Here is an 18,056-nt window from a genome sequence, read left to right on the forward strand (position 1 = left end):
TCCCGAGGGGCGCACATGTCCCTGGTCCGGAGGCGTCCAGCTACGCTGGGGGGTGGTAGTCCCCGCACAGAGGAGTGGGGTGAGGTCCCCTGAGCGCTCCTTCGTCCTAGATGGGGACCTGGCCTTTATCGGGATGCTCCCCCTCGGTTCTTGGGCTGCTGCGATCGGCTCAGAATCCCGACTGCCTTTAAAGCCCCCCTGCACGATCGCTACCTCCTAGGCTCGCCCAGCCCGCGAACCAGAACCCCGCTTTTACAGCCCACCCCAAAACGAGCTCCCTGGCCAGGCGCTCCCCCTCCAGAACCGCTCTACCGCGCTGAAGTTGGATTGGCCCAGAGAAGTAGGGCCCGCCCTCTCGCGGACACGCCCACCTCGCTTAGCTCCACCCCCAGAGGGTGCACTTTGATCCTCCTTGCCCCTAGCTCCGCCCCCTGATGTGTAGCCCCGCCCCCTCGGGGAGGTGGGGGGTGGGGGCGAACCGGACTTGATCCCATCACGCCCGGAAACCTTGCGACTCTCAGGCGCTCCTTGCGCAAATCTCGCGAGCACTCCAGAAGGAGGCGGGGCGGGGCTCGGAGATCGGAAACTCAGAAGGCCGTAGACGGGCGGCGCTGGCCTGGAGACGCGGCGTCTCGCGCGCGTGCGCACTGCGCGGCCGAGCTGCCGTCTGGGGGTCACCCGCGGTGGATCCCCTCTTCTCTTCGAGGCCCGACCGAAGCAGGCCGGACCCTCCGCTTGGGCGGCTCGGCCAGGCCCGGGGGCCCGTCAGGGGCCTGGCTGCGTGCGCACGGAGCCCGGACGCGGCGCGCCGGAGAGGGTGGGTGCCGGGGCGCCGGGGAAGGGGGCGGATGTCGGGGCCCGGAGAGGGACGACGGGGCGGGGCGGGAGGGGAAGCCGCTGTGATTCCCCCGCACCCCTGTAATCCGGTCTCCTCTCGGTGCCAGACCACACGGCATGGCGGAAAACCGGGAGCCCCGCGGCGTGCCGGCGGAGGCCGAGCTGGACCCGGTGGAGTACACGCTGCGGAAGCGCCTTCCTCACCGCCTGCCCCGCCGGCCCAACGACATCTACGTCAACATGAAGACGGACTTCAAGGCCCAGCTGGCCCGCTGTCAGAAACTGCTGGACGGAGGGGCGCGGGGCCCGAGCGCCTGCACGGAAATCTACATCCACGGCCTGGGCCTGGCCATCAACCGGGCCATCAACATCGCCCTGCAGCTGCAGGCCGGCAGCTTCGGGTCCTTGCAGGTGGCCGCCAACACCTCCACCGTGGAACTCGTGGATGAGCTGGAACCCGAGTCTGATGCGCGAGAGCCGCTGACCCGGATCCGCAACAACTCGGCCATCCACATCCGGGTCTTCAGGGTCACACCCAAGTGATGGAGGCCACGCGGGGTCCCCTTCACCCCCGAGCCAGACCCCCCTCCTCCTCCTCCTCCTCCTCCTCCTCCTCCGGGGAGGTCCGGGTTTGATGGCAGTTCTTGTTCTGGGTTCTGTCATGGCGTGTCCCCGCCCCAGATCCATGTAAGAAAAAGCCCTTAGGGCTCTGGATTGAGGACAGAGTGGCATTGCCTCTTGGGCCCCCATGGAGGCTCGTCGCCGTCAGTGTATACAATAAAAAAAAAATACCCCCGCCATCACCCCTCCCTGTGTAATTCTGTGTCTTCCTGACTAGGGAGAGAGTAGGAAACGAACAAGGTTTTCTTTGGTTGTCCGAGACCCACTCCCCTTTTGAACCACAGCATCACTTCTGGCTTTTTTCTGAGCAGTTGACTCGAGATGAGAGTCTCACAGACATGCCTGCCCAGTCTGGTTTCCAACTGTGATCCTCAGGTCTCAGTCTCCTGTGTAGCTAGGATTGATTACAGGATACGTCACTGATGCCCTGCTTGTCTGGATTTTGTTGTTGTTTTGTCCTAGGACTTGAACTCAGGACCTGGGTGCTGTCACTGAGCATTTTTGTTCAAGGCTAATGCTCTATGACGTTGAAACACAGTGCTACTTCTGGCTTTCTGTTGGTTAATTAAGAGATAAAAGCCTTATGGACTTCCTGCCTGGGCTAGCTTTAAACCTCTATCCTCAGACCTTTAAACTTCAGTCCTCAGACCTCAGCCTCCGGAGTAGCTAGTGTTTACTGGTGTGAGCCACCGCACCCAGCAGTGGTGGTTGGGTTTGTTGTTGGTTTTGTTTTCCTTTGTGGCAGTTCTAGGGATTGAACTCAGGGCTTCTGCAAAGGCTCTACCACTTGAGCCATTCCCCCGCTTCTTTTGCTTTAGTTTCTCTCCCCCACCTTTAGGCTGGGTCTTGTTTGTTCTTTTGTTGTTGTTGTTGTTTGGTCATGGAGCTTGATCTCGGCCTGGGCACTGCCCCTGAGCTTTCCAGCTCAAGGCTACCACCCTACCCGTGAGCAAGCTCTCCTTCCCATTTTCTAGAGGTTAATTGGAGATAAGAGTCCCAGGTCCTTTTGTACCTGGGCTGGCTTTGAACCTTGATCCTCAGATCTCATAGCCTCCTGAGTAGCTAGGATTACAGGCATGAGCCACCAAGCCAGGCCTTTTTTTTGAGGGGGGGGGGGCGAGTCATGGGGCTTGAACTATGGGCCTGGATGCTGTCCCTGAGCTCTTCAGCTCAAGGCTACGGCTCTTCCCCTAAGCTGCAGCCCACTTCCCATTTTCTAGAGGCTAATTGGAGATAAGACTCTCATGTTCTGTAGTGCCCAGGGCTGGCTTTGAACTGTGATCCTCAGATCTCATCGTCCCGAGTAGCTAGGATTACTAGTGTGAGTCACCGGGCCTGGCTTCTTGTTCATTCTTTGGCCTGAACTGCCCTTTATACTTTTTTTTTTTTTTTTTGCCAGTCCTGGGGCTTGAATTCAGGTTCTGGGCACTGTTCTTGGGCTTTCTCAAGGTTAGTGCTCTACCATTTGAGCCACAGGCACACTTCTGCTTTTTTATTGTTATGTGGTATTGAGGAATCGAACCCAGGGTTTCTTGCCTGCTAGGCAAACACTCTACCACTAGGCCCCTTTCCTAGCTCTAGTTCTGAGCTTTTTTGCTCAAGATTATGTTCTACCACCGTTCTACTTCTATTTGGTGGTTAATTGAAGACAAAAATCCTAGAGTTGGGCTAGGAGCGTGGCCTAGTGGTAGTGTGCTTGTCTAGCATGCAAGTGGTGCTGTGGCTCAAGTGGCAGAGTGCTAGCCTTGAGCAGAAAGTGTCCAAGGACAGTGCCCAGGCCCTGAGTTCCAGACCCAGGACTGGCAAGAAAAAAAAAAAAAGCCTAGAGTTGCCAGGTGCTGTCAGTGGCTCATGCCTGTAATCCTAGCTACTCAGGAGGCTGAGATCTGAGGATCACAGTTCAAAGCCAGCCCAGGCACTAAAGAATGTGAGACTCTTATGTCTAGTTACTAGAAAACCAGAAGTGGTGCTGAGGTTCAAATGGTAAGAGCTGAAGAGATGGGTAAGAATCGAACCCAGGTCTTCGTGCATGCTAGGCAAGCACTTTACCACCAGGCCAAACTCCTGGCCCCCCTAGTAATCTTTGGATAATCTTGGATGCTTGGGATCTTTATGTTTCCATCTCCAAATTTGTTGATTTGGTTTGCTTCTCTCCATTTTTTTCAGATTAGCTTTTTGTCAATTTCCCCTCTGCCCCCACCAGCTTTTTAAAAAAATTTTTTTTAATTTATTTATTGTAATTAATAGAAGTGTTACATGATATTTGCCAGATAGAAGGTGCATTAATTCGCATACATTAATACCCTTTCACATGTCTTGGTCCCCATTTCCCTCCCCCCCCCTTTTTTTTAAATTGTATTTTATTGTCAGGGGTATGCATAGAGGGCTTACAGTTATATGTGTCAGGTAGTGGGTACATTACTTCTTGAACACTGATACCTCTTGTCATGTTTTTGTTCCCCCCCACACACCGTTGATTCTATGTATAGTTTTATGGGGGGGGGGTGTTGTGGGGCTTGAACTCTGAGCCTAGGTGAGGTCCCTGAGTTCTTTAGCCCAAGGCTAGTGCTCTACCACTGTGCCACAGCACCACTTCCTTTTTTTTTTTTTTTTTTTTTGTCTCTTAATTCATTGATTTCTGCCCTGATGTTTACTATCTGTCTCCATCTACCAGTTTGGTTTGCTCCTGTTTTTCTAGCAGCTTTAGTTGAATGGTGAGGTTATTTATTTGAATGATTTCTGTTCTCTTTATGTAGGTACTCAGCTGTGAATTTTCTTTTCAGTACTGCTTTTGCTGTATCCCAAGGATACTGATAGGAAGTGTTTTCATGTTCATTGGATTGCAGGAACTTTCTGATTTCCTCCTTTATTTCTTCAGAGACCCTGCTCCTATTCAATTCTGGGCCTGGGCTCTGTCCCTGAGCTCTTCAGTTCAAGGCCCAGTGACCTACCACTTAGGGCCACAGTACCATTTCTGCTTTTCTGGTAATTAGAGATAAGGAGTCTCACGGCCTTTGTTGCTTGGTCTGACTTTGGACACCCCCCCCCCCATACACACCAATCTTCAGATCTTTCCTTCTGAGTAGCCAAGATATCAGGCATGAGCCACTAGCACCTGGCTAATTCAGAGGCATCTTTGCTGACCTTTTATTTCGTTGACCTTTCCATTGTTGAGAGCAGGTTGTTAAAAGATGCATTGGAGTCTATCAGTTTTTGTAAGTTTAAGAGTGTTTGTTTATGGGGGACCTGGGAATGTGGCCTTGAGCTAAAGAAGCTCAGGGACAGTGCCCAGACCCTGAGTTCAAGCCCCAGAACTTGAGAAAATGAAAAAAAAAAAAAAAGTGCTTGTTTAATGTATTCAGGTGCTCCTCTATTGGGCACGTATATATTGATATTGTCATTTCCTTTTCATGATATGTACTGATCTTGTCTGGCTTTTCACTGATAATACTGAGAAGTCTATTTTATCAAATATCAGTATGGCTATTCCTGCCTTCTTGCAGGATGCATTTACCTGAAAGGTCTTTTTTCATCCCTTCACCAGGAATGTGTTTACTTGGTGGTGGTGGTGGTAGTTGTGGGGCTTGACCTTAGGACCTAGGCACTGTTCCTGAGCTTCTTTTGCTCAAGGCTAGCATTCTACCACTTGAGCCACAGCGCCACATCTGGTCTTTCTGTGTATGTGGTACTGAGGACTGGAACTCAGGGCTTCATGTATGCTAAGGCAAGCACTCTACCACTAGGCCACTTTCCAAGCCCTTATATAAACATCACAAATTATTTTTTGTTATCTCTCAATTTACTAGCAAAAATTAACAAATGGAGGCATGGCTCAAGTGGTAGACTACCAGAAAAACCCAAATGAGGGCTTAAGGCCCTGAGTTCAAATTCCAATACTGACAAAAATAATAATTAGGACCAGGAGTTTGGCCTAGTGGTAGAGTGCTTGCCTAGCATGCACAAAGACCAGAGTTCGATTCCTCGGTATCACATACATAGAAAAAAGCTGGAAATGGTGCTGTGGCTCAAGTGGTAGAGCTCTAGCCTTGAGAAAAGTCCAAGGACAGTGCTCAGGCCCTGAGTTTAAGCCCCACGACTAGCAAAATAATAATAATAATAATTAAAAAATTATTACTGAACATATACAGACTGTTTTCTTGTCATTATTTCCTAAATATAATATGTTAACTATTTGCATAGCATTTTATTATTTTATTAAAGAATTTATAAACATTGATTTTCACATCATATTTCAAATGTCATGTTTAACAAACAAGTATTCAAGAAGGGAATCTCTATACAATCACTGACAGATTTTAGAACATAATTAAAATTAAACTGAGGGTTTGTATGTCATAGGTACATATTAATGTATGTAATAAAACATTATGTCTATAGAGTATGTGCCCATCATAGATTTATTTTTTATTTTAGTGGTACTAGGGTTTGAACTCAGGGCCTCACACTTTCACTCTGCTTGCTTGACTGGTGCTCTACCACCTGCATCCTGCCTCCAGCCAGCATTTGTGTTTGATTAGCTATGACGAGCCACCCAGAGATAGTCTGAAGTGAGGAGGGTGTGGATTTAGTTCAGTGCATGTCCTGCACTTGGTTGTTCTGTCGTGAGGTGGTCTCAACATGTAGCTAGCTGCACATTAGCCTCTAACTTGCACATCTCCTGCACACATATCCCAAATTCTGGCATTATATGTGTGAACCACCATGATTGGCTCGTTTATCAATTCTTTTTTGTACCAGTACTGGGGCCTGAACCCAAGGTTTCCTGCTCTCCACTGGCTTTTTTTGCTCCACTTGAGTCACAGCTCTACTTTTTGCTAGTTCACTGGAGATCAGAGTCTCATGGCTTTTACTGCCTGCGCTGGCTTTAAACTGTGATACTCCTCAGGTTTCAGCCACCTGAGTGCAGGCATGAGTCACCAGTGTTCCACCATTGATTCTTTTCTTTTTTTAAAAGATAGAATATTGATATATATTCCAGGCTGCCCTCAAAGGCTTGATCTTCTTGTCTCAGGCTCCCAAGTGTTGGCATTACAGGAGCTACCACACAAGACTCTGATAGCACTTTATATAAAGGGCTTGAGTGTTCTTGTATTTTGGTGTTCTCAGGGGGGTTTTGGAACTCGTGCCCTCCAGATACCTGGGGATGGATATATATACACCTGTGCCCATTAGAATGCCAGCTTATTATTTATTTATTTAACTGTTGTTTGACATCATAAGAAATGTAACTCTCTACAGGTTAGCAACTGATATTTACTCCTGAAATGAAGGTCATTTGGTTTGCATCTAAAAATCAGGCTCCTCACTGTTCAAAAGCCCTTCCTTTGGTTTGTACATATGACACAGCACCTACCTATAAAGAATTCAGCTTCTAATGGGGTGAGCATACGTGCATGTGCGTGTGTGTGTGAGAGAGAGAAAGAGAGAGAGAGAGGTGACAGATGACAGGGAGGGCTGGGGACCTGGGTGAAAGGTAGACCGCTTGCCTAGCCTGCATGAAGCCCTGGATTCCATTCCTCAGTACCACATAAACAGAAAAAGCCCGAAGTGGTGCTGTGGCTCAAGTGGTAGAGTGCTAGCCTTGAGCAAAAGAAGCTCAGGAACAGTGCCCAGGCCCTGAGTTCAAGCCCCCCAGGACTGGCAAAAACAAAACAAATGACAGGGAGAAAGGGTTGTCTTCCTGCTGGCACCTCTCCCCAACCCCACCCCCGTTTCACTTTTGATCTGGGTATTGATGGATGAATAGGAGTTTGTCAGGCAGAAAAGAGGAAGAAGGACCATTTTCCTGGGAAGATTCATGAACAGACAGGATGTGCCCTAGGGGAGGAGCACAGGTAGAAAGCAAGAAGCACTGGGGAGACAAGGTGCTGATAAATCTGTGTGTGTCAGTCCTGGGGCTTGAACTCAGGGTCTGGGTCCTGTCCTTCAGCTTTTTTGCTCAGGTTTGGCATTCTGCCACTTGAGTCACATCTCTACTTTCAGATTTTTGCTGGTTATTTGGAGATAAGAGTCTTAAGAACCTTCCTTCCCCAGCTGGATTCAAACTGTGATCCTCAATTCTCAGCCTCCTGAGTAGCTGGTTTACAGGTGTGAGTTACTGGTGCTGGGCTGGGGGCTGATAAATTTTTCTTTTAAGTTGAGCATGGGGCTTGAACTCAGGACCTGAGCACTGTCCTTGGACTTTCTCAAGGCTAGAGCTCTACCACTTGAGCCACAGCACCACTTCCGGCTTTTTTCTATGTATATGGTACCGAGGAATGGAGCCAGAGTGCATACTGGCAAGCACTCTACCACGAGGCCAAACTCCCGGCCCCTAATGCTCTATGACTTTGAGCCACAACTCTACTTCCAATTTCCTGGTGGTTCATCGGAGATAAGATTCTCATAGACTTTTCTGCCTAGGCTGGCTTTGAACCACAATCCTCAGATCTCAGCCTCTGGAGTAGCTAATGTGAGCCACAGACACTGAGCCTGGTACACCTTAGGAAATACCCACCTCTGTCACCCTCCACAGGCTCCATTGCCCTGGAGGCAGCAGGGAGCTGGGTGGCCTATGTGTTTCTCTGCACGTATGTGTCATGTGTCTACACTCCTGGCCTGCACCCAGCTGAGGCAGTGGCAGGCAGCCTTTTTGTGTTCAGTTTGTTTTGGCAGCTCCAATTCCAGCTTATTTGTTGTTTCTACTCCATGTTTCCTTGCTGTCTGCCAGCAGGAGGTTCCCTTAGTGGCAACTGGGCAGAAACAAGCCCTGCTATGTGGCTACTAAAGGAACAGAGGGTTTAAGGGTGCACCATTAGTGAGAGGGGGCGAGGAGGGATGGCAGCCAGACTTCTGCCTCTTGGGGTCCAGGTGGAAAGAATCAGGCAAGGGAACCCTGTATCCGAATCTCCTTGGCAGGAGCTCCACAGAGAGCTGGCTCCAGAATCATCCCAGCCTCGCCAAACCCAGCAGGGATGGAGGCAGAAGCTCTGGCCACAGGGCATCAGAGACTCGCACCTGTAATCTCAGCCACTCACAAGGCTAAAATCTGAGGATGGGAATTCCAAGCCAGCCTGGGCAGGAAAATTGGTGAGATTTTTCTCTCTAACCAGCAAAAAGCCAAAATGGAGAAGTGATTCAAGTGGTAGTGTTTCAGCTGTGAGTAAAATTGCCAAGAGACAATGCAAGGCTCTGAGTTCGTGCCATGATAGCACCACAGAAGGGCAGAGGAGGAGGAGGAGGAGGAGAAGGAGGAGGAGGAGGAGGAGAAGGAGGTGGCAGTGACAACAGAGGAATATGTCCAAACTTAGTATCCCTTCATGAGGTGCAAAGCCTCTGATGAGTTGGAAATAACCTCCAACTGCAGAAACCAAACCACTGCTGCCATATTCACATCCACTTGTTGTTCTTGCAGGAGCGTATAGACTTACTTGACCATCCTCACTTGGCTTTCCTAGCATTTACTAGTGTTGGGTGCCAGGCTTACCAGAACTGCTAGAAGCTCTTATAAATGTAGAAAGTCTAATCAAAAGGAAGATAGACAGTTGATTATTTTTTTAAAATAGGACAAGGTCTTGTGATGGATGTATCCCAGACTGGCCTCAAATGTGCAATTCTCTTGTCTTTACTTCCTGAGTCTGGGGTTACAGGCATGCAGCACTATACCAGACAAGAGAGACTGTGTGTGTGTGTGTGTGTGTGTGTGTGTGTGTGTGTGTGTGTGTGTGTGTTGGTACTAGGGCTTGAACTCAGGGCCTGGGAGCTGAGCTTCTTTGTGCTTAAGGTTAATGTTCTACCACTTGAGCCCTAGTGCCACTTGCAGCTTTTTCTAAGTAGTTAATTGGAGATAAGAGTCTCACAGCCTTTTCTGCCAGAGCTGGCTTTGAATGGGGATCCTCAGATTTCAGCCTCCTCAGTAACCAGGATGGCAGCCATGACCCATCAGCCCCCCCCACCCCTTCACTCCACCATTCTGATGACCTTTTTCAGTGAGTTGCATGGTGATTATATTACCAGAGATAAGGGACCATAAATCTGTCCCCAGCTCCCAAAGAGGAAAAGCAGAGGATGCTGGAGGAGGTGAGAGAGACAAAGGAAAGACAAGTAGAAAAGGAGTATAATATTCATAGTGTTTACTAGCCAGTCAGGTGCTGGTGGCTCATGTCTGTAATTCCAGCTACTCTGGAGACGGAGATCTGAGAACCAGCCAGGGCACAAAAATCCATGAGACTTATTTCCAATGAACCAGCAAAATGCCAGGCTGGAGGTGTGGCTCAGATGGTCAAGTGCTAGCTGTAAGCAAACTGAGGCTCTTAGGTTTAAGGGCTGGCACACAGAAACAACCAAGTAAGTGCTTATTGGTTGTCAGATACTACAGCCTTGGAAAGCAATTTCTGTCTTTTTCTTTTCTTTCTTTTTTTTTGGGGGGGGGCGGGGAGCACTCAGGGCCTAATTCTCTTGCTTGGCTTTTTCACTCAAAGCTGGTGTTTTCTCACTTCAGTCATAGCTCTACTTCTCACTTTTTTGCTGGTTAATTGGAGTCTCAGGGGCTTTTCTACCCTGGCTGGCTTCCAATCTCAATCCTCAGATCTCAGCCTCTCAAGTAGCTAGGGTGACCAACACGAGGCACCAGCATTCTTGTTTCAGTCCCAGTTCCCTAGGGGACCGGAGCCTGCCCATCCCCCACCATGGGTCTCTCATCCCCTCCCTTCTCGGCTCTCTCAGAAAGGAGGGGGAGAGGGGGCCCTGAGCAGCTGGGGCTCCATGCTGCAAAGCTCAAGGCAGCTATAAATTTACTGCCTCTTGGACCTTCAGTCTGAATTATGTGTAGAAGCGAGCGAGGTCCGTCTTGGCCCTTCCTGTCACCATTGTCCCTTCGGAGCCTGGCTCAGTGGACACCTGCTCAGATCCAGGACCATCAGGAGCAAAGGTGGACAACTGTCCAGCCCCAGGGACCTCACACAGCCTGTCTGATTGCCTGGCACCAGGGCCCATAGTACAGCCCACTCCCAGTGATGGCGCTCCAGTGCCCGGTATGGCACGGATAGCACTGTGTATGCCCCCATCAGGCCCCACACCACCACCATCACCACCACTACCACCACCACCACCACCAACAACAACAACAACAACAAGAAAAATACCTCATTCCTAGTAGAAGATTTTTCTTTTTTTTTTTGTCAGTCATGGGACTTGAACTCTAGGCTTGGGTACTGTCCCTGAGTTCTTCAGCTCAAGGCTACTGCCCTAGCCTTGGCGCCATAGCACCACCTCTGGTTCTAATTGGAGATAAGAGTCTCACAGACCCAGCTTCTTTTTTTTTTTTTTTCTTTTAATGTCCAAGACTAGGACTCAAACTCAGTACCTGATTCTTTCACTTACTGACTAATGCCCTCACAACTGAGCCAGGCCTCTAACCCTGATGCTTTATATATTTCTGGTGGGTAATTGGAGATAAGAGTCTCATGGAAGGGGCCGGGAATTTGGCCTAGTGGTTAAAGTGCTTGCCTAGCATGCACAAAGACCTGGGTTCGATTCCTTGGTACCACATATATAGAAAAAGCCGGAAGTGGTGCTGAGGCTCAAGTGGTAGAGTTCTAGCCTTGAGAAAGTTCAAGGACAGTGCTCAGGCCCTGAGCTCAAGCCCAGGACTGGGAAGAAAAAAAAAGAAAGAAAGAGTCTCATGGAATTTAGTGGCCAGGCTGGCTTTGAACCAAGATCCTCAGATCTTAGCCTCTTGAGTAGCTAGGGTGACAGGCGAGAGCCACTGGGCCTGTTTTTTATAGTTATTTTTATTTTTGATGGGTACCTCCTGCTTTTATGCGGTGTCTAACTTTGCTAGATGTAGCTGTGGCAGCGCAGAGGAAAGGAGAGGCGTTCAGGCTGGGGGATTCTAGGAAGGCTTCACAGAGGAGGGAATGCTTGGACTAGATAGATGGAGCCTGCTGGGCAGAACCCTGAGTGTGTGGGTTTAAATCAGACTATACCCCATGACTATAGCATTAGACGTGGGGGGCAGTCCAGGGCCCCCCTTTACCTCTGAAGCTGGAATCTAAAGACCCCAGGGGTCAGCTGCCTGATCCAGGAGGATCCAGTGTTCAGAGGTGAATCCTGGCCCCCTTCTCTTCTTTCTCCTCTAGTGGACAGGAGACTTTCGTCCTCCAACAAGTCGGCGGGGGCGGGGGGGGGGGGGGGGACTTCTGCTTAAACTCAACTCCTCCCTCAACTCAGTCTGTGTCCTCTCGACCCCATCTGCCCCTGACCCTCCACCGCCCCCCCATTAGGTCAGCACAGTGACGCAGGAGTCAGGGGCCCTGGACAGCACAGCCAGGGAGTGGGCAGGTCAGCACGCACGTGCAGAAGAGTGTGGACTGTGGACGTGTGGACATGTGTGTGTCCCCCAGCCGGCCTCTGGGAAGACGGCGGAGCAGGGAAGCAGCTCAGGAGGGCCTGGCCTGAGCAGGGTCAGGGCGAACAGAGAAGCCGGAGAGTGGGATCAGAGGGTCAGGCCTGGATGGCTTCCAGCTTCTGTCACCCACCTCTGCTGCATTCTTCCATCTCTCCATACTGCTCTTGGCTCATCTATGCTCTCTAGCCTTTCTGGCTATCTCGTTGACATCTGGAATGGTGTCCAGGTGACCACCTCCCTGGTCAACGCGACCATCTGGGCCTTCTCTCCTTACTTCTTTATTATTATTATTATTATTATTATTATTATTATTGTGTTGTTTTTGTGCTGGTTCTGGGGCTTAAACTCAGGGTCTGGGCCTTATGCCTGAGCTTTTGGGCTTTACCACTTGAGAGCCACAGCTCTGCTTCACTGTTTTGTTTTGTTTTTTTTGTTTGTTTGTTTGTTTTTCACTGCCAGTCCTGGGTCTTGAACTCAGGGCCCTGGCACTGTCTGGAACTTTCTCAAGGCTACCACTTGAGCCATAGCACCACTTCCTGCTTTTTCTGTGCATGTGGTACCAAGGAATTGAACCCAGGGTTTCATGCATGCTAGGCAAGTACTCTACCACTAGGCTACTAGTTCTTTCTTTCTTTTTTTTCTTTTTTTTTTTTTTGCCAGTCCTGGGCTTGAGCTCAGGGCCTGAGCACTGTCCTTGGACTTTCTCAAGGCTAGAGCTCTACCACTTGAGCCTCAGCACCACTTTCAGTTTTTCCTATCTATGTGGTACAAAGGAATCAAACCCAGGTCTTCGTGCATATGAGGCAAGTACTCTACCACTAGGCCACACTCCTGGTACCTAGGTCGCTAGTTCTTAATGTCATTTGAACACAGGGCCTCACACATGCTAGAATGTTCCACCACTGAGCCACAAGCCCCAGCCCTTTCATTCCTGTTAGAATGCAGGGCAACCACAGCAAGCATCTTTGTGAATGCACATTTTGATTCCTAGGTCCTTGGCCATATGAATTCCTTCCCTCTCCTTTTCCCTCCTTTTCTCTCTCCCTCTCCATAGGCTCTCACCCTGAAGCCCAGCCTGGATTCGAACTTACCATACAGCTGGCCTCAAATTTGGGATCCTCTGCCTCTACTTCCAGAGTTCTAGGATTACAGGCATGTACCACCAAGCCCAACTTTCCATGAACATTTCCTAAATGAATAAACAAATGGGTGTTTTGTTTGCCACTCTTTACTGCCACCTCTCCACCCCGGGGGGGAGGGAATAAAAAGTATACAAACTCTTTAAAGTGGTATGCATGGGACTACAGGCCCGAGCCACCCCCACTGCGTGTCCCCAATTCAACTCAGCCCTCACTCCACACATATCGTGGAGGAGCAGGGACCGAAGTCAACAGCTCTTCTGGTCCTGCAGTGAACACAGTTTTCTGTCACCTAGCTTGTCCACAGCAGGTGTTTGAGGGGTGGAGCTCCGTGGTTAAGCCCTGACTAGGCTTGCATGAGGCCCTGGGTTCCACCACAGGCACTGCTGCAAAAAACTAGTAACAACAGCAGCCATCCCAAAGTCCCACCAAACAAAACCCACAAAGTGAACCCTGAGCGCAGCCATATGATATCTCCGATATCCAGCCAAGCACCCATGGCGCCTCGCCGGTTACTCGGGAGGCTGAGATGAGGATCTTAGTTTGAAGCCAGCCAGGACAGGAAAGTCACTGTGAGACTCTTTCCTTCCATTAAGCAGCCAAAAGGTGGAAATGGAGCTGTGCTTTAAATGGTAGAGCACCAGCCCTGATTGGAAAAGCCCAAGGACAGCACCCAGGCCCTCTGTTCGAGTCCCAGGACCAGTGCAAATGACAAGAACAACAAAACAATGCCTCTGATGTCAAAGTTCATGCATCTCCTCAATGGTGGACCCTGTACTCGGTGTTCTGGAAGTTACCTTTCTAGCTTTGCAGGGTTCTAGAAAGGGAGGGGAAAGGCTTTAGGGTGCAACCATCAGTTTTTTTTAACATGGACACTGCTGGCTTTGATCATAAATTCTGGGATTGCAGATGGAAGGCCGCTTGGATCTTTCCAGAATTCAAGAAAGCCACGACTCGCAGCTCTGCCCAAGACTGAGCTGCCCTCCCCTGGCCCCGTGGGAAAGAGGTTTGTACGTGTGTGTGGAGGGGGTCCCCAGTTTGTCCCTAGCATTTTGGTCCCATCTGGCTTTGTGCACACCTCAATTTTGCACGGGACTCTACACACTTTGGGGGTGGGGGCTCCCCCCCCAGCAGCTTCCAGCAGCCAGGACCCCGCCTTGGAGAGCCCCAGGCGTCCTGCCCCCTGCTCTGACCCTGGGTGGCTCCCACCCCCCTGGCGACCCCTCACGCACACAGCCTCACCCCCACCCCCACCCGCGCACGCACACAGACTGATAACAGCCCCGACCCCCGGCAGGAGCCACAGTGTCCCCAGCCCAGCCCTGGGGACAGCTCATTACATCCCGCTGTCCTCCCGGACCCTGGCCAGAGCCACCAAGAGCTCTGAGGCTCCTCCAGCCCCAGGCTCAGCCGCCCCCCACTCCTGGACAGCGATACCCCCTCTTCTGAGTGCTTGGAGTGATCCCATCCCCACCATATTTCCCAGGATGAGGGCTCCTGGAGGAGCCCCTGGTTGCTGAGGGTTCCCCCCACCCCCTGCCAGGCTTGGAGATGGGAGTCTGTGGTGAGTAGCACTTGTTTGAAGAAGGATTTAGCACTGGGGACAATTGGCCAGGAGGGGGGCTGGGTTCAAGGACCTGGGACTAGCCAAGGATCCAGGAAGGGAGGGGGGTGGGGAAGCGTCCACGTGCAAGCAGACTTTGGGGATCCCCCTCCTTCCTTTGAATGGTACACTGAGGCCAGGGTGGGGGGGGGAATCAAGGAGAAAGAGAGGTGCTGTGTGGCAAGGTGGAGAGGAAGTTGTGAAGAGAGTAACTTACCTGGTGCTGCACAGAGGGGAATTCTCTGCTGCACTGGGGTTGAAGTTTGGCCTGAGGAGTGGATGCCCGCCGCTGGGGGGTGGGGTGTGCGCGGTGCAGCCCGATTGAATGAAAGAGGAGACGGGGCCGAGCCAGAACACACCCAGCTTTGAGCTCGGCAGACACAGCCAGGGACGGAGGCAAGCCTGAAACTCCAGACCTACCCTCTCTTTCTCTCTGCGGCGACTCATATTTGGCCTGGCCTTTTTTTTTTTTTTTTTTAAAGCAAATTCTGTCCTGTCTTGGCTGCTGCTTTCCCTGGGCCTCCGGGTCCTGGCGGCTCCCCAGCGCCTCATCTGTGACCGCCGCGTGGTGGAGAGGTACATTCTGGAAGCCAATGAGGCAGAGAATGTTACGGTGAGTGCCTCCCCGACCCCCCACCCTTCATATAGATGCAGAAACTTCTCTATGCCTTCCTGGCACTTGGGGCAGGGTGGAGGTGGGGACCCAGACCCTTTTGATTCATTCCATAAGATTGATAAACTGAGCCAGGCACCTGTATTCCTAGCTAATCAAGAGACTGAGATCTGAGGATCCTAGTTCAAAACCAGCTCGGGCAGAAAAGTCAGGGAGATTCTGATCTCCAATTAACTATCAAAAACTAGAAGTGGAGCAGTGGCTCAAGTGGTAGAGTACCAGTTTTAAAAAAAAAAAGGGGGCCGGGAGTTTGGCCTAGTGGTTAAAGTGCTTGCCTGGCATGCACGAAGACCCGGGTTCGATTCCTCGGTACCACATACATAGCAAATAGCCGGAAGTGGTGCTGAGGCTCAAGTGGTAGAGCTCTAGCCTTGAGAAAATCCAAGGACAGGACTCAGGCCCTGAGCTCAAGCCCAGGACTGGCAGCAAAAAAAAAAAAAAAAAAAAAGGAAGAGTGCCCAGGCCCTGAGTTCAAGTCCTAGTACCAGCATAAAAAAAAAAAGGTAAAATGATAACCCCCAAAGCATTCCCTAGGGTACATGGAAAGGGAAAAATGAGTGGAGCTGGGGCTGACCTAGTGCTGTGCCTTCTAGATGGCTTCTGCAGAAGACTGTGGCCCGATTGAGAATATCACTGTCCCTGACACCAAAGTCAACTTCTACATGTGGAAGCGGATGGAAGTGAGTCCCTTTCGTGTGTGTGTGTGCGTCCGTGTGTGTGTGTGTGATTTCTAATAGGTTAGAAGAAAGAATGATGGTTGGAGCAGGGGAACGGACCAGCACAGAGATGTGTAAAGTGTGTTCACAGCCAGTGCCAGTGGCTCATGCATATTATCATAGTGCCTCAGGCGGTTGAGGTCTGAGGATCATGGTTTGAAGCCAGCCCTGGGCAGGAAAATCCATGAAAGTCTTATCTGCAATTAACTACAGAAAGGCTGGAACTGAGGCTGGAACTTAAGTGGTAGAACACTTGAGCCCAGGCCCTGAGTTCAAGCCCCAGGACCGGCACATCAGGCATTCCTAAGCCGGGCACGGTGGCTCGTGCCTGCCATCCTAGCTACTTCGGAGGCTGAGAACTGAGGATCATGGTTTAAAGCCAGCCCAGGCAAGAAAGTCCATGAGACTCTTATCTCCAATTAACTACCAGAAGTGGGGCTGTGGCTCAAAGGGTAGGGCAGTAGTAGCCTTGAGCTGAAGAGCTCAGGGACAGCGCCCAGAACCAGAATTCAAGTCCCACGACCGCCACCACCAACAAAAGGCATTCCTTCACTCATTCAGCGGGTTGGTTGGTGCCTGGGGCTGCTGAATGGAGGAGGAAGGAGCTTGAAGTAGACCAGCTGACTCCCCCCGTGTGCTTCCTCTAGGTTGGCCAGCAGGCTGTAGAAGTCTGGCAAGGCCTGGCCTTGCTCTCCGAGGCCGTCCTGCGCAGCCAGACCCTGCTGGTCAATTCTTCCCAGCTCCCAGAGACCCTGAAGCTGCATGTGGACAAGGCTGTCAGCGGGCTGCGCAGCCTCACCTCCCTGCTGCGGGCCCTGGGAGCTCAGGCAAGTACACGAGCCAGGTGCTTGGTGGCTCCCACCCGGGATCTGGAAGCCAGCGGGGGCAGGAAAGCTCATGAGACTCTTAACCATGGCGCTGGGACCCAGGGCTGAGTGAAACAGCCAAGCAAAAGGTCAAGGTGTTCAAGGTCAAGGCCCAGTGCTGGCCCACAAGATGGGAGAGGGGAGAACCCCGACCCCCCCACCCCCCGACACTGGATCCCTCACTTCCTAGGGATCACTGCCAGCCCCAACCCCAGCCCTCCCAGCCCTTTTCCATCCGGGTCCTCCGCACATCCGGGTCCTCCGCACCTCCCGATCCTTCACTTCCGGTTCTGGCTCTCTCCTGGCAGAAGGAAGCCATCTTGCCTCCCGATGCTCCCCGCCCTGCCCCACGCCGGACGTTCACCACCGTGGATACTTTCTGCAAACTCTTCCGCATCTACTCCAATTTCCTCCGGGGAAAGCTGAAGCTGTACACCGGGGAGGCCTGCAGGCTCCGGGACAGGTGACAGGAAGCCGCCCTGGCCAGCCCGCTCTGCCCCGCCGCCTGTGCCACGCCTCCCCCTCCGCCGGGCCCAGGCACCCCCGGGACCGGCCTGGCCCCGGGACGCTCCACCGACCCCGGGGGCTGCCCCCACGCCTGGCCCCGGGCCGGCCTGAGGCCAGCGCTGAACTCAGGGGCACGGGGACCCCAGGACTCGAGTCGGAGGCCAGCCCTACCCAGCAGGGCCAAGACCCCCCTCCCAGCATGAAGAGGGGAGCAAGACCAGCTCCCAGTCCTCATGGGACTCCAGTGACAGCAAGAGCCTCCCACCCCCCCCCACCATGGGGGATGCTGGGGACCAAGGACATGTCCTGGCTCTCCTGGGGACAGGGGAGAGGGCCTATGAGGTGTGTGCGCGTGTGCATGTGTGTCTGTGTGTGTATGTGTATTTTAAAAACCTCACTGGCAAGAGCTGAAACCACTAAGATGGCTTTTCTGGTTATTTATTTATTTTTTTTTCCCCTGGGAGCCCCTTTCTCCTCCACCCCCCCCCCCCAGCCCTCCCATCCTGGTAGTGCGGTGTCAGATCTGGGAAAGCAAAGGTACCAAAGGTGGAGGGGGTTGGGCCCTACAGTTCTGCCTCACATGGCCTGTCTCACCCCTTGACCCCAGTGGGCCTGAAGCCACAAACTCTGCCCACGGCTGGTCAATACAGCAGGCTCCATTCAAGGCTGTCTCTCAGCCAGCCAGC

At 51.7% G+C, this 18,056-nt stretch overlaps 2 protein-coding genes across 2 annotated transcripts; both read left to right on the plus strand.

Moving 5' to 3' along the window:
- The first annotated feature begins 774 nt into the window (after positions 1-774).
- Pop7 (POP7 ribonuclease P/MRP subunit) lies at positions 775-2,171 on the plus strand. Its single transcript, XM_090324212.1, has 2 exons — positions 775-817; positions 945-2,171. Exon 2 carries the CDS (start codon positions 955-957, stop codon positions 1,378-1,380), a length of 426 nt encoding a protein of 141 aa, XP_090180338.1. The 5' UTR covers positions 775-817; positions 945-954; the 3' UTR covers positions 1,381-2,171.
- Positions 2,172-10,472: 8,301 nt separating this feature from the next.
- On the plus strand, positions 10,473-17,760 carry Epo (erythropoietin). The gene is made up of 6 exons (XM_090324078.1): positions 10,473-10,490; positions 11,742-11,799; positions 15,091-15,221; positions 15,875-15,961; positions 16,645-16,824; positions 17,172-17,760. Exons 1-6 carry the CDS (start codon positions 10,473-10,475, stop codon positions 17,328-17,330), a joined length of 633 nt encoding a protein of 210 aa, XP_090180204.1. The 3' UTR covers positions 17,331-17,760.
- The last annotated feature ends 296 nt before the right edge of the window (positions 17,761-18,056 follow it).

The sequence above is a fragment of the Megascapheus bottae genome, chromosome 34 (assembly GCF_031878675.1).
Source record: "Megascapheus bottae isolate mThoBot1 chromosome 34, mThoBot2.hap1, whole genome shotgun sequence".
Lineage (NCBI taxonomy): Eukaryota > Metazoa > Chordata > Mammalia > Rodentia > Geomyidae > Megascapheus > Megascapheus bottae.